Source organism: Tupaia chinensis, unplaced genomic scaffold (assembly GCF_000334495.1).
Source record: "Tupaia chinensis unplaced genomic scaffold, TupChi_1.0 Scaffold000234_1, whole genome shotgun sequence".
NCBI classification, from domain to species: domain Eukaryota; kingdom Metazoa; phylum Chordata; class Mammalia; order Scandentia; family Tupaiidae; genus Tupaia; species Tupaia belangeri.
Genome location: NW_006159712.1, coordinates 3,647,477 through 3,663,841, shown reverse-complemented (window position 1 = coordinate 3,663,841; position 16,365 = coordinate 3,647,477). Strand labels below are relative to the sequence as shown.

Sequence of the window (16,365 nt, the reverse complement as noted above, 5' to 3'; positions counted from 1 at the left end):
GTCATTATGTGTTTTTCTATGCAAAGATACATCATGACTTTTCTGACAACCCAGTAGAACAAGTGATCAGGAAAGCCCTTTCTGAGGTCATAATGTTTAGGGGAAAGCAGGATTGTCAAGAAGCTACAGACAAAGGACAAACAAGACAGAGGATGGCTGGTGCAAAGGCCCTGAGGTCGGATGAGCTGGCGTGTTCCTGTAACACAGAGAAGAGCCGCATGGCAGGAACTTGGGGAGAGAGGTGTCTGGAGAGTTTGAAAGAGGCTGGTTCCCAAAGAAGCTTGCAGAGCAGGTACGGCCCGCACCCAGTAAAGCAGTGTAGCCATTTCCCAGCATCCTTTACTGCTGGCTCCAGTGAGATGTCTCCTTGTCCCCAGGTAGCCAACCTCCCTGCCCGTCAGCCCGGAGCACGGCTGAGCTCTTTCTTCCTCCTCTGTTCAGTGACATCTGGAGGGGACTTGCACCAGGCCAACCACCAGATAGGCTGGCATCTGCTGCCAGACGCTTGGAAAACTGGGGCAACCTCCGTAGTTGCTACAACTCATGCAAATCCGATACAAGTCAGTGCTGGCCCTAACCTTACTCGGTGTCCTGGATGTGTTCTGCGACTTCTCTACCAGCCATCGCTCTCTCCTGGGAAATGGGGACAGAACCAAATTCCTGGGAAGATGAAATGAGGTCACACACGTCAGCTTTTGCCATCGAGCCTGGCATGCAGCGTGAGCTGGACAAAGGAAGGTCTGTCTTACTTTGATGATTACTTTTTCCACTGCTACGAGAGTATGTAGAGAGAAAGAACCAGAAGAGATAAAGACGCTCTCCATAGGGTCTTACAGGGTAGTGGCCCGTCCAGCCTTCCCAGCCCACCAGGGTCATGTTCCTGGCATGCACAAGTCCAGCAGGAACTGGACCCTCATCTCCCATAGAGCTCTGGCATTGAGGGGTGGCTGCTTCTGCCGCTCCCCTGTGGCTGGGCCCTGGCTCCTGATGTCAAGGAACCTGTTTGGCTCTTCTCTGTCCTCCATCTGCTCCAGTCCCACCTGTGGAGCCCGTGCCATGAGTTGTCACGATCTGGAAAAACAGATGCTGCTTCCTCCCCAGCAACTGCAGAACTCGTTCTCACAGTGGCCCGAACAGTGCCTGCAACTGGGCCCATCACTTCTAGTTAAGTGACTCGGACACTGTGGGCAGGACCTGGGCAGAGGCGTCAGAACCAAGCAGAAAGGCCATGCCCACAAACCCTACCCCCACCTCACCCCAGCTCCACTGTCGTCCTCCACCCCTCCTGCAGCCCTCCGACCTCGGAGAGGAGAGAGCAGAGCCATGTGCTGTGCTTTGATGAGGTTGCAGCCTGGTGAACTGTGCCACGGTCCTGGCTGGATGCACAAATTGATGAACGAGGCCTCCCGAGTGACCTACTACCGCCACATCAGTCCTGCCATCGCTGATGCAACCAGAGACCCTGCGGTCAAGGGGCTTCAAGCAACCTTCCTGCACGCACCTGGTCCCTCGCAATCCCACCCGCTGCTGAGTTGGCGGCCATCAGAGGTGGAATCGACGTCAGCAGTGGAGGCCGGAAGCTGCCTCCGGGAGCCAGAGGATTTATGGCTTTTCTGTTCCCGTCGACCCTCGGCGAACAGATGTTCCAAATAGCTATAGGGTTATTTTGCCTCCCCCTTTCCCAGGGTCTTGGACCTGTAATAACCTCCTTCTAAAGGGCAATGAGCTTGTCTTTAACCTTGCCCGCTTTGGCAGGGGTGGCTTCCAGAAGCACCTCTGGGCTGCGGGCTCCCTGCTGTGGCCTCCTTCCCTGCTGGGAAAGCGACAGGCCCCACACAGCGGTCCAGCCTCTGCTGCTCTTCTCCAGCTCCTCTGGAAACCGCGCCGTTATCTTAATTACCACTCCTCCTCCGCCTCTGCCCAGAAGTGGGGAGATTGATAATTGGATCAGCCAAATATTTGCTGTAGTTTATTTCTTTGCCTCTCGAGCTCTCGCAAAAGTTGCATTTTCATGGCGCCGTTGGATATGACTGATGACAAACACAGCCCTCACGCTCCAGGCAGAAGGGATGATTTTTCAAAGGCCAGAAAAAAAGGAGCACTTTGGAGGGGGAGGAGGAATGTTTATTTTGGGTCACTGTACTGTCACCCTCAGGACAGCTACAAGAGACACAGGCTGCCCTGGGAAACGAACTTCCTCCCACAGCCGCCAGCACAGACCCTCCTTCTGCAGGGATGCAGTCACGCACCTCCCAGCCCTCTTCCAGGACTTCTGGGGCCCTCTTAGATCGGATGTGCCCTGGAGCAGCCTTCATAGTTGCTCCAGCACAGCAAGGTCTCCACAGTGTCCCTGGGTCCAGGTCTTGGAACCAAGTGTTAGATATCCTTGGTTCCAGGCCTGAGTTATCAATTCTCGGTGCAGGGGCATGAAAAGGAAACTCTGGCCAGGGCCTGGGCTTTTGGAAAGTGCCCTCCTCCTTGTGTCAGCCAGTCTGCCAAGCAAACCGGCCAGACGGCAGTCTAGGAATCAGGAGAGGAGACCCTCCCCACCCCCGGACCAGATGGCCTCCTGCAAACCGGCTTGCACTGGCTCCTGGAAGGCAGGCTCCACGTTTGGCTCGTTGGTCCATCCTCCATCCTCCCCTAAGTTCAAGTGGCAGCGAATGGTGCTGCATGATGCCATTGGATCTGTGGGAACCTGTGACCAAGTTCACCACGTATTCCACTCAGAGGCTTCGGACACTGTAAGGAGGGCCGAGAGGTATAACCTGGCACACTCCTGAGCTAAGGGAAATAGACTCCTTGCGCCTGACAGAGTCGGAACTTGACCAACACAAGCCATTTTTTCTTGGGTGATCTCCTCCCTATAAGAAATGGAAAATATGTGGAACTTGGTGTGATTCTGGGGAGCGAACTGAAAAAGAAAAGAGGCATGAAGTCAAGAAACCTGCAAACCCTGGGCTAAAGTAATAAATCCCAGCATTTCAGTGGCTTAATTTAGTAAGCGTTTATTGATGGTTCATGACCACAATTTCAGGCCCTCTTCCAAGGGCCAGTTCTAGGATCCAAGCCACTCTTACTTGTGGCCCCACCATCTTGGGCTTTAAGAGTGCCCTGGTTCCTTCCGGGGCAGGGAGGAACGTGAAAGATTACACAGGACACTGAGGGCAAGGCAAAGCCAGAACTGACCCATGCTCCTCCCCAGCTGCAAGGAAGCTTGGGACAAGTGAGATCCCCATGTGGGCAATGACTAGCAATCTCTACTACGAGCTCCCTAAGGGACAGTGTCAAAGGAGGGAAGATGAGAGAAGAAGCCAAGAAAGTACAAAGAAAGAAAGCAGGTGTTCATATCGTTGCATTGAGAATGGAAAGGCAAAGTTATAAAGGCCTCGCAAAACGAGCTGTCAGTTTTTGATGTTACATAAGAACTTGCAAACACCTCCCAGCACCCCATCACGTCACACCGCACAGAGTGGTCCATGGCTCTGCCTCTTTGTCTCCCATTCAGGAAAGAACATCAGAAGGCAAGGCAGACGAAGTGATTATTGGAGAAAACACTTTCAATATGTTCCGGTGTACTTCGTTTTAAACGGAATTCATCTACAAATTTAGTATTTTATTCACCTGCTAGTTAACAAATATTTATGGATCAGATACTATGCCAGGTGAATTCGATAACAACAGTGCATTATACTGAGAGCTGAAGTTTTTAGATACGGTTATCGTATACGAAGTACAGGTTGAGTATCTCTTACCCAAAATGCTTGGGAACAGAAATGTTTCAGATTTGGGATTTTTTTTTTTTTGGGTTTTGCATATATAAAATGAGATATCTGGGGGGGGGACCCCAAGTCTAAAGTTTAGGAACCAAGTGTTAGATATCCTTGGTTCCAGGCCTGAGTTATCAATTCTCGGTGCAGGGGCATGAAAAGGAAACTCTGGCCAGGGCCTGGGCTTTTGGAAAGTGCCCTCCTCCTTGTGTCAGCCAGTCTGCCAAGCAAACCGGCCAGACGGCAGTCTAGGAATCAGGAGAGGAGACCCTCCCCACCCCCGGACCAGATGGCCTCCTGCAAACCGGCTTGCACTGGCTCCTGGAAGGCAGGCTCCACGTTTGGCTCGTTGGTCCATCCTCCATCCTCCCCTAAGTTCAAGTGGCAGCGAATGGTGCTGCATGATGCCATTGGATCTGTGGGAACCTGTGACCAAGTTCACCACGTATTCCACTCAGAGGCTTCGGACACTGTAAGGAGGGCCGAGAGGTATAACCTGGCACACTCCTGAGCTAAGGGAAATAGACTCCTTGCGCCTGACAGAGTCGGAACTTGACCAACACAAGCCATTTTTTCTTGGGTGATCTCCTCCCTATAAGAAATGGAAAATATGTGGAACTTGGTGTGATTCTGGGGAGCGAACTGAAAAAGAAAAGAGGCATGAAGTCAAGAAACCTGCAAACCCTGGGCTAAAGTAATAAATCCCAGCATTTCAGTGGCTTAATTTAGTAAGCGTTTATTGATGGTTCATGACCACAATTTCAGGCCCTCTTCCAAGGGCCAGTTCTAGGATCCAAGCCACTCTTACTTGTGGCCCCACCATCTTGGGCTTTAAGAGTGCCCTGGTTCCTTCCGGGGCAGGGAGGAACGTGAAAGATTACACAGGACACTGAGGGCAAGGCAAAGCCAGAACTGACCCATGCTCCTCCCCAGCTGCAAGGAAGCTTGGGACAAGTGAGATCCCCATGTGGGCAATGACTAGCAATCTCTACTACGAGCTCCCTAAGGGACAGTGTCAAAGGGGGGAAGATGAGAGAAGAAGCCAAGAAAGTACAAAGAAAGAAAGCAGGTGTTCATATCGTTGCATTGAGAATGGAAAGGCAAAGTTATAAAGGCCTCGCAAAACGAGCTGTCAGTTTTTGATGTTACATAAGAACTTGCAAACACCTCCCAGCACCCCATCACGTCACACCGCACAGAGTGGTCCATGGCTCTGCCTCTTTGTCTCCCATTCAGGAAAGAACAAGGCAAGGCAAGGCAGACGAAGTGATTATTGGAGAAAACACTTTCAATATGTTCCGGTGTACTTCAAACGGAATTGAATTCATCTACAAATTTAGTATTTTATTCACCTGCTAGTTAACAAATATTTATGGATCAGATACTATGCCAGGTGAATTCGATAACAACAGTGCATTATACTGAGAGCTGAAGTTTTTAGATACGGTTATCGTATACGAAGTACAGGTTGAGTATCTCTTACCCAAAATGCTTGGGAACAGAAATGTTTCAGATTTGGGATTTTTTTTTTTTGGATTTGCATATATATAATGAGATATCTTGGGGAGGGATCCCAAGTCTAAAGTTTATGTATTTTTTCAATGTGACAAGGAGAGAGAGGATGGGCAAGGCAGTCCAGAGGATTTTATGCTGCAGTCCAACCCAGTTTCAGCTGGCCCTGATCTTGGGCACATGTGTGTACATTCAGCTTGCTTAGAGAGGTCCCAGGATGTAAGCCCAGGACCTTCCCCATGTGAGCCCATGTGCTACTGCCCCCCCCCACTTCCTGCAACCCGTCACATGGAGCCAGGTATGAAATCATGTTGACACTCCAAAAGCTTTAGATTTGAAGCCATTTTGCATTTCATGTTTTGGGATTAGAGTTGTCCAAGCTGTACGTAGTCTTCTAAGCCTTTGCGTGTACTGACTCATTTAGTCCTTACAAGAATGTTTTGATATGGGCCCTACTATGACCCCCATTTTAAAGATGACGAGACTGAGACACAGGGACTTAAGCAGCTTGTGTAGTATCACAGGAAATCAGTGACAGAGCTAGGCTTCCAGCCAGACAGGCTAGCTCTAATGGCCTGACTCTGAACCACTCCCCCTACCCACAGATAAGGCCTCTGCCCTCTTGGCGGTTACATTCTCCCGAGGAGACCAGCGATAGGTATAAAAACAAATTATATTCATTTAGAGGCTGGTAAGTGCTTTGAAAAAGACAAAACACAAAAAAGGAATGGGGTTGAGACACATCCGAGGCCATGTCATATCCTCCCGATATGTCCTAATACCTTAGCTCAGAGCCCCTGGCTAGCACATTCTTCCTCACATGAAAACTGCCCTCCACGCTTCTGCAGAGGGTCTCTGGGGAGCACGTCAAAAGAGATGTCCTCTGAAAAATGCCTTTTACCGGAGTAATTTGATTGGTTGGACAGCAAATACTGCCACTGGTCCTGAGCCGTTTCTGTGTCCCTCGCCTGGACAGCCGGTTCACTGTGAGATGACTGATATCCAAATTAGTAATGAGCAATGGCCCCACACAAGTAATCACCTTCCCCAAACTCGTCCTCATGGGGGTGATAACTGGGACCCCAAATGAAGTATATTCTTCTCACCTCGGCACCAAGGAAGTTATGGTCATTCCTCCGGCTGACAGCGATTTGTAGACATGGGTCTTTGTGGTCGGACATTTGCGGGGTTGCTAAGGAACAAATGCTTTGGTTACAAAGGTCTCTGAAAGCAGCATCGGTTTGTCATATCACTTCAAATCATTTATTTTAGCCCATAAAGACAGCTGTGACCAATGGGATGTGGGGAGAGGGACGCTAAACACAGATACTCATTTTCTGAGATGGGAACGTGTCTACTTCCTATGCAGTGGCCATCTCTAGCTCCCTGCATGAAAAACTAGAACCATATATTTCTCTTTTAAGATCCTGAGCTTCGTAAACCAGTGACTTATTGTTATGAGGTCCTTTTGGAAAATGGCTATATTAGTTTCCAGGCATTGCTCGAAGTATTACCTCTTACCATCCTCATAACATCCTTGACAGTTAGGTGCTACGACTTCCCAGTACGGAAACCAAAAGGAAGGTCAGAATTCAAACCCAGGTTTGTCTAATGGCAAAGGCTTGGGGTCAGCAGGCGGTGTGGTGGTTAAGGCACTGGATTCCCACATGGACGACCATGGTTCAAATCCCAGACTTAGTGGCTTGCTTTCTCCCTCTCCCTTTCTGTGTTTCTCTCTGGTCAAATTGAAGATAGATGATTGATTGATTGATTGATTGATCTTTGAAAAATAAAAGATTTTAGTCTTTTGTTTTCAGTGATCACATTTGAAATGGAAACACTGACAACCCTAATGATAAGGAAATCTCATAGGATATTCCTAGAGCTTTATTCTCTGAAGTTCATGGAAGGGGTGATAGTTGATGTCCATAACCTATGGAAACCTTGTTTATGGAAGGGAAAATGTAGAGACAGTTTAGCCCCATAGTGATAGGGGTTTTTTTTAAGAATTATTTAATTTTATTTATTCACTTATTCATTTTAATTTGACCAGAGAGAGGCAGAGAGAGAGAGAAAGCCACCAGGTCTGGGACTCGAACCGTGGTCAGCCATGTGGGAGTGTCCAGCGTCTTAACTACCATGCCACCTGTTGGTCCCCCATAGTGATGGTTTGTATCTGTGGAAGACCTACACTTCCTATGCTCTCTGGAAATCAGAGTGCAAATGACTTTTCTATGCAGTGATTTTAAGAGTTCACAAGATTAGCCCATTTCTGCTGGGATTTGATTGATTTTTCCTGTCAGCGAGTAAAAAACATTGTCTTCTCTACCTTCACTTTCATCCTCCTTTTTTATCCCATGGTCGAGCCCTGTCTTCTCCTCCTCAGAAATGTTCCTCAGAACCTTCCTCCTCTTACTCACTGTTCCCATTAAACCCTGTCCCCTCACACTTGGCTTCTGCCATCACTTTCTAACTGATCTTCCTGCTTGCTCTCGTTCTCCCCTTTAGAATGACTACATCCTGCCCGCAAACATGAACGCCTCCAGACCCCTCTTTGATCACGTGGCTCCTACCTGCCCCCCACAGTATTTCCCCTGGTACTCTGCATAGCCTGTCTTGCATCACATTCACACTCTCCAAACCCTTCGCCATGCCTGGTCCCCCTACGTGCCCATTCTGCCTCTCACTCGTCACTTCCAGGTCTAAACCAGATTCCCATTGAAATAGAGGTTAATATTTCATTGTCGGTTTATTAGACACCCGGCACCATGACGGCACAGACATTGCAGCTGAACAGACCAGTAGCCAAAATCGTGCTTGGCTACTTAGGGGCTGTGTGACTTTGGGCAAGTTGCTTGACTTCTCTGAGCCACAGTTTTTGTCTCTGTAAAATATGGATACAACGATAGGGTTTTCTGAAGACTTGGATGGAACTGCGATGACTATAGCTAATGTGTACTTTGTCTTCACTGTGCGCCAGATACCAGTCTCCATGTCTGAATCCTCCCAACAGTCCTCTAATATAAGTACTCTGATTGTCACAGGTTTAAAGATGGGGAAACTGAGGCACGGACAGGGAGAGCTACTCAGTGTCACAGCTAGGATTCTTTCTGAGGCAGCCTGGGGCCCTGGTCTTCATCTTAGCCACTCTGCTGTCCCATCCCCTACTAGTAGGTTACAGTGAATGAGAGCTGGTCACATGGGTCTGCACTTCCACATCTGGAACTCCTGGGGAGCCCGATGCATTTGGAACTCAATCAGGGGAAAGTGAGAGTTGGCAGGAGTGGCAGGACCTGTGTATTACATAATACCCCAGTGGAGACAGGAGCACCAGTTCACACCTCACACACGCACATGCACACACAAAGAAAAAAAAACATGGAGTTAAAGATTTTGGGATTTCAGACTTGCAGATAAGAGACATGGTCTATCATAATAAAACTAGTTGCAAAAATTATAAGCATAATCCAGTGTTCATTGTTACCGTTACAGCCGTTGTGGCTTTTGTTTGACCAAATGAGCTTCTAGTCGGATGGACTGAAAAGTGCTGCTCAGTTAGCTGACGGGGGAGGGGAGGGCTCATCATGGACTGTCTGTACCCTGTTTGACACACGGCACCCCCTCTGCTTTTCCTAGTATGACTTCATGGAGCGTCTGGACGGGAAGGAGAAGTGGAGCGTGGTGGAGTCGCCCAGAGAACGCCGGAGTATACAGACCCTGGTTCAGAACGAAGCCGTGTTCGTGCAGTACCTGGACGTGGGCCTGTGGCACCTGGCCTTCTACAATGATGGCAAAGACAAAGAGATGGTCTCCTTCAACACTGTGGTCTTAGGTAGGTGTGGGGTCTCCGAGATGGCAGGCGGGCAGGGGAGAAGAGGCTGTGCTGGGCTTCTCTGAGAAGGCACATCTTTCAAGGTAGTTCCTACTGCAGATGAATCCAAGCCAGAAGCCTTCATTTAGGGCTCCTAGGATCATCCACCCAAAACTCACTCTGATCGAAACAAGAAGGCTGCTTACACCCCCTAAAAGCCACCTTTAGTCCCCAGGATTCAGTCGTGGCTAGGAGCTAGGGTCAGGCTGGCTGGACCAAGTCCTGACTACACAACCCGAGCGAATCACTGGATTTTATTCATCTCTGTTTCCTCATACTACAACAGAAGTAACAGCAGTCTAGCTGATAGGGCTGGCGTGAGGGTTAAATGAAATAAAGTTTAGGGGCCAGCAGGTGGCACGATGGCTGAGGTGCTAGATTCCCACATGGCTGAACACGGTTCGTGTCCTGGACCCAGCAGCTTGAAACTCATGCTGGGTACATGTGTGTGCATGTCCAAAATCCTGAGAAGGAATGGAGAAGAAGGGGTTGTGGCTTGGCTATCCCCCTGGGGGCTAGCCCTAGCTCACTGTCTATCTCTGTCTCTTTGCAGCAAGCACATGTACCCTATGGCAAAAACCTTAAAACAAAATAATAATAAAATTTAGAAATATATAAATCCCTACATGTGTAGCAGAAACAGTAAATGCTTACCATTCACATGTGGTCAGAATTTCTCTAAAAAATGAAGAAATCTCAAAACAAAAAGTTTTTTTTAACTTTTAAAAAAAGGGAAAGGATATAGACTTTTAAAAAAAAATCTTTTCTTTATTCTCAAGTGAGTAAATCTCCAAATGCTTTGATTAAGCCCTTGTCATTTTTAAGCATGTTTTAGCCCTGCTTTTTATTCACTCTTAAGGGAGTAGTTGAGGTTTTATCCAAAATTTCCTCTTTTGTGTGCACACATTCCCTTGAGAAGATTTCACAAAGTTTTCTATAACAAACTCTAAGCATTTTAACACTCAGAGAAGCTCAGGGCTTTTTCATCAAAGTGACTTGGTCATTAGGTTTTAGTCCTTTTCCGCTCGTCACTGATCCTGGGCAGAACCTCTGTGAATCAGGGTCGATTGTTAAATCCATTTCACGGAGAATAAACTGAGGTTCGGAATGCTGCGTCCCTCCAGGTCCCAGGACGTGGAAATGGTGGAATGGCTGGGCTCCTGGGCCTGGCCCTTTGCCTTCCTACTACACCACGTGTCCCAGCATCTTTTAGTTGCGGGCCTCAGGTTGCCTGGAGAAGCATAGAGAGGGTGGCTTCCTGGAGGAAGGCATGATAGATGCAGGATTAAATCCTGGACTTGATAAACCTCTGTTTCCTCATCCTACAACAGAACTAACCCCAGTCTAGCAAATAGGGCTACTGTGAGGGTTAAATGAAATAAAGTATAGGGGCCACATTTTCTCTCCCACATCCATACTGGGTGGATCACTTTCTTCCCCGAGCCTCAGTTTTATCAACAGCCACATCTCCAAAGTGAAGGGCATTGCGAGTACCACGACATGTGGGACATGTCCGGCATGGAGCGGTGCACTAAGTGAGATAGCGGTTGACTAAGTGAGAGCCAGTGAGGGTTTTAGAAGTACATCTGTACAGCTGTTTTCCCATTGACCACATTTTGAGAACTTCTCTATTAGCCTGACAAATTTCTCTGTGTGTGTGGCAGGGAGCTCCCTGATTCTGGTAAGATCTCTATAAGCCAACCTGAAATTCAGATGGCAATTCATCCGTGATTACGACTTCAGTATGTTATAAAACCACATGGAGTTTTGGTGTTGACCATAGGATTGAGATAAACCCTTACTCCCTCTGCTAAGGAAAGCTCGGCCCTTTCAGGGCTAGCCAATGCTCTAAACCAGGAGTTGGCACACCATAGCCCATGGGCCGAATCTGGCCCATTGCCTGTTTTCACAAATAAAGTTTTATTGGAGCACAGCCACATTCATCTGTTTACATATTGTCTATGGCAGCTTTCCCACTATAACAGCAGAGCTGAATTTTTGCAACAGAGACCATATGGCCCTCAAAGCCTAAAGAGTAACTGTGTGTCCCTTTTCAGAAAAAGTTTCCCAACCTCTGCTCTAAAGTCATGTAACTTTGTATGATAAAAGTCCCTGGGGAAACATTCCAAAGAAAGGGGAAACTCCTAGAATGAGGTTACACATCAGTGGGGAAAAAAGTAAAAGGATACAAACTAGTTCACAAAAGGAAGAAACTAATGATAGAAACAAACTTAGGAACTAGTTAGAGAAGCTGAGTTTTTTTTTTTTTTTTAATCTTTAAGAACATGATGAGAAATTACTTCCTTTTTGTCACCTTGTGTTTAAACGCAAAAGACTTGACACACATATGGCAGCAAAAAAACATGCATGGCAACTGGATTACTGGGGTCTGCAAGGACTCGGTACTATGGTTAATAACAGCAACCAGGCCAGCAGGTGGCATGGTGGTTAAGGTTCTGGACTCCCACATGGCTGACTGTGGTTTGAGTCCCGGACCTGGTGGCTTCATTTTCAACTTTCTCTCTCTCTCTTTTTCTGTATCTCTCTGGTGAGCACACATGCCCTGTAGCAATTTAAAAATAGTAATAATGATAAATAAAATTCAATCATTCTTTTTTAAAAATGCACATTTATTGCACATCAACTATGTGCCAACCCTGTGGAAGGCTTTTCGTATCCACTGGCTCAGCTATCTATAGAGCAGCCACATGAGGTAGGGACCATCACCTGTTCTCTCCATTTCACAGTTGACAAAGCTACAGCCAGGAGCGGTTAAACAGTGTCACACAGGTCACAGGCAGCCAGAAAGTGGTGAAGTCAGGATTCAAACTTTCTAGAGCCTGTGCTCTTAACCACTGGACTGCTCTGGTTTCTAGCCAAATGAATTTCTTTTCCCTCAGCAGCAAGGCTTCTCAGTCCAACCTGTGCTCTCCCTGTCCTTACCCACATAGACAAGGCTCGTGGAAGTGAGAGTCCCTTCCCCCAGGCCATTACCCTCCCTCACGTGTTGGAGCTGGGGACAGCAATTGTCCTGAGAGGATTTCTCCTGCCCGGACTGTAGCTCAAAGAGAAGTCAAAGGTAATCGGCCTAATAGTCGGGCAGACATCTTGATGGAGCAATGATAGTAATTGGCCTGAAGTGCAGGGGAAAGAGCAGTGTTTTATTTGGTTCAGAGGTTCTCCTACACATACCTATCATCAGGACATTCTCCATCAGGGCAGGCGGGAGCTCGAAAACCCCCATGATAGCAAACAGAAGGGAAAATGTTAGACGGCTGTCAACCAGCGATCACACTAAATATACCTTTGACAAAGGCAAGTCTTTTGAGGTGTTTTGAAGAGAAACAGCCTGCTTTCAGAAATGAGTTTCATCTCAGAGGAAAACACAGTGGCATTTCTGAAGCCCAGAGCAAACTCAATAGGAGCTACTTCCTGCTTCCTAGACTTATTCTCATCTCCAGCTGTTTTTACCTCAAGAAAACTTCAGCCAAGTTGATAAAAAAGATAGTCCAGTTTAACTGAGTGTCGGAAAGAGGAAACTAGAAAAGGTGGACTCTTTTTCAGGCAGTGTAAACTTCCCTCAAAACTGTCCAAATGTTTAGATTATAGGACCTTAGAAAAAATGAAAAAACACTCTTTTTTAAAAAGAATTATTTTATATATTATTATTATTATCATTATTATTTTCCAGTTTGATCAGAGAGAGACAGAGAGAGAGAGAGAGGAAGTGAGAAAGCAAGCCACCAGGTCCGAGACTTGAACCGTGGTTGACCATGTGGGAGTCCAGCGCCTTTAACCACCATGCCACTTGCCAGCCCTGAAAAATACTCTTTATTACAATTTTTACCCATTTTGGATTCTTCTACTTTCTTACATACATGTGCATACACATGCACGAGCACATACACTCACTTTGACAGCTGTTTACCAAGGATCTATCGTATACCAAGCATTGAGAAGACCTCAGGGGGACCAGCAGATGGCATAATGATTACTTCACTGAATTCCCACATGGCCGACCACAGTTCAAGTCCTGGACCTGGTAGCTTGAAATTCACACCAGGCACATATGTGTACATTCACAAAATCCCAAGAGGAGAATGGAGGAGAAGGGATTGTGGCATGGCCATCCTCCCTGGGAGTGATTTTTCATTTTCTGTCTCTCTGATGAGTGCATGTGCACTATAACAAAAACATCGCTCTTAAAAAAAAAAAAAGAAGAAAGGAAAGGAAGAAAGTGAGCTCAGTGGACAGTCAAGATGTGTTCTCCTCAGGGAGCTGGATGGGAGAAGATGGATACATGAAATGTCAGTTACAATCTCTGTTTATAAATTACATGATTGTATACATAGAAGACCCAATAGTATCTCCAAAATCTTTCCGAAGTAATAAATGCATACAGTAAAGTGGCATAATACAAAATTAACTTACAAAAATGTATAGCATCTCTATATACAAACAACAAGCAGACAGAGACAGAACTGAAAGAAGTAACCTCATTTACCATAGGAATAAGATACCTACGACTAAAACTAACCAAGGAAGTTAAGGACCTCTATAAAGAAAACTATGAAAATATAAAAAAAAGGAAATAGAAAAGGACACAAAAAAAGTAGAAGGACATCCCATGTTTTTGGATTGGGAGAATTAATATCAAAAAGGCAATCCTACCCAAACTGACCTACATATTTAATGCAATCCCTATAAAATTACAAGAGACATTCTTCACAGATCTAGAAAAGACAATCATAGAATTTGCCTGGAATCATAAAAGGCCACAGGTTGCCAAAGTCATCCTGCCCAAGAAGAATGGAGTGGATACCATCTCTCTTCCTGACCCCAAAATATATTACAAACCTGTGATAATCAAAACAGCATGGTATTGTCACAAAAACAGACATGAAGAGCAATGGAACAGAGACCCCAGAAATAAACCCCAAAACATAGCCAACTGATCTTTGACAAACTGTACCAGTCAATTCAGTGGGAAAAGAAAAACCTCTTTAGCAAATGGTGCTGAAAAAACTGGGTATCTACCTGCAAAAAGATGAATCTGAACCCCTGTCACCATTAACAAAAATCAACTCCAAGTGGATCAAAGATCTAGGTCCTAGACTGCAAACTATACAACTACTGGTAGAAAACACTGGGGAAACTCTGGGAGACATTGGGATAGGCAAAGACTACCTAAGCAAGACCCCCAAAGCACAGGCAATAATCCCCAAAATAGACAGGTGGGATTACATCAGATTAAGAAGTTTTTGCACAGCAAAAGGACACAGTAATTAGTGTGAATCGACACTCCTCGGAATGGGAGAGAATTTTTGTTAACTATGCCTCAGATAAGGGACTGATAACCAGAATACACAGAGAACTCAAGTGACTTACCTGAAAGGAAATTATTAACCCAATTAAAAGATGGGAAAATGAGCCGAATAAACACCTCTCTAAGGAAGACATATGAACAGCCAAAAAGCATAGGAAAACTGCTCAACATCCCTCATCATAAGGGAGATACAGATCAAAACCAGAGAGATACCACCTAATGCCAGTCAGAATGGCAAAGATTAAAAAGAAATAAAATCATTAGTGCTGGAGGGGATGTAGTGAAAGGGGAGCTCTCCTACATTGTTGGTGAGATTGTAAATTTGTTCAGCCACTGTGGATAACAATATGGATGTTCCTCAAAGACCTTCAAGTAGAACTACCATATGATCTAGCAATTCCACTCCTGGGTATCTACCCAAAGGACAAGAGAACGCTCAGTAGGAGAAGCGACTGCACAACTATATTTATTGCAACATTATTCATGCTAAGACTTGAAACCAACTCAAATATCCACAGACAGATGAATGGATTGAAAAAGTGTGGCTCATGTATCTATGGAATACTGTTCAGCCATATAAAACAACAAGACCCTGGAATCTGATAGAAAGTGGATGGACATGGAAGATTTATTGCTGAGTGAAGCAAGTCAGGCTATGAAACAGAGACGTATGTCTCCCCTTAACATAGACTGTCTCCATTCTACGGTAGAGACTGAAAGACTGGAGAACATAAAAGCATTGAAAATAGTTATGGACACTGGGGCCAAAGTGGAAGGAGAGTGGGCGAGGGGAAAAATGGAGAAGTAAGGTATTTGTGGGACACAGATAGGATTTGTTGCCTGTTGGTGATGTCGTGTATAGTACTCTCAGCTCTCCTGCTGTGTGGCGTATATCACGTTGTGTAAAAATCTCTTTACAAACTAAATGATGTATAGTGATTGAGTATATAAGTAACAATACAAATAATAAATTTTTAAAAATTTTTAAATGGCAGTTATGGGTATTATAAGAACAAAGGGGAAGTGGTCCAAAACCAGACTGAGCAAAGCACAGAAAACATCCAGGAGCTAATTGTTTCCTAGGCCAAGGCATGGGGATAAATACCTCGGGCAAAGCCGTCCAGCCTGTGTGAAGACCTCAGCACTTCTCCAGAGGACTGCGGTGGTGAAGGGCTCCCTGGACCTTCACTTAAACTTTGTCTCTGAAGATGTAAGTTTTGAGAGTTTGGAGCTTTGGCCTCAGCAATGTCTATTCCCACCAATCAATCCTCGGCCCAGATAAGCAGGAAAAGCAATCCCTACTTCACCATAGGAGTGACTTCTAAAACTGCAAGTTGGATAATGCCCTGCTCTGTTTAAATTTGCTATTTGTCCCCATTGGACTCACTAGCATAAAACTCAACACATCCGAGTGACATACAGAGATCTCCCTGGATCACCCTGTCCCCCATCTTGTTCTCTCTAAACTCACCTCGTGTCCCTCTCTCCTGTTCACTACTTTCTAGCCACATTGGGGTCACTTCTGCTCTTCTTCGCGTCAGGGCCTTTGCATAAGCTCTTCTTGTTACTTGTAAATCTAGCCTCCTAGCTCTTAATTTGCTTATTTCAACTCATTTTTCAGTGTCACCTTTTTAGAATAGAGCATCTCTCCTTGACCATGCTCTCTAAGTAGTTTCCTGCTCCTATTCCTCCTATTCAGTGTTCTGTTTTCTTCAAAACACTTAGCACAATTTTTACTTATTTTATTTGTAATATAGTTCTCTTTGGTTTCTGTTCTCTATTGCTGTGAAAGTTCTGGGAGGACAGGGACTATATCTATCTTATTTACTATCATATCTCCAATGCCTTTCACAGTGCCTTGTGCATAGCAAGTGCTCAGTTAGCAG

At 45.9% G+C, this 16,365-nt stretch overlaps 1 protein-coding gene across 1 annotated transcript in view; it reads left to right on the top strand.

The window, feature by feature from the left end:
* The window catches only part of TENM2 (teneurin transmembrane protein 2), a 550,878-nt gene that overhangs the window by 364,753 nt on the left and 169,760 nt on the right, over positions 1–16,365 (top strand). Inside the window, 1 exon segment of the mRNA XM_027771820.1 lies at positions 8,919–9,114. Coding sequence (XP_027627621.1) covers positions 8,919–9,114 — 196 coding nt within the window.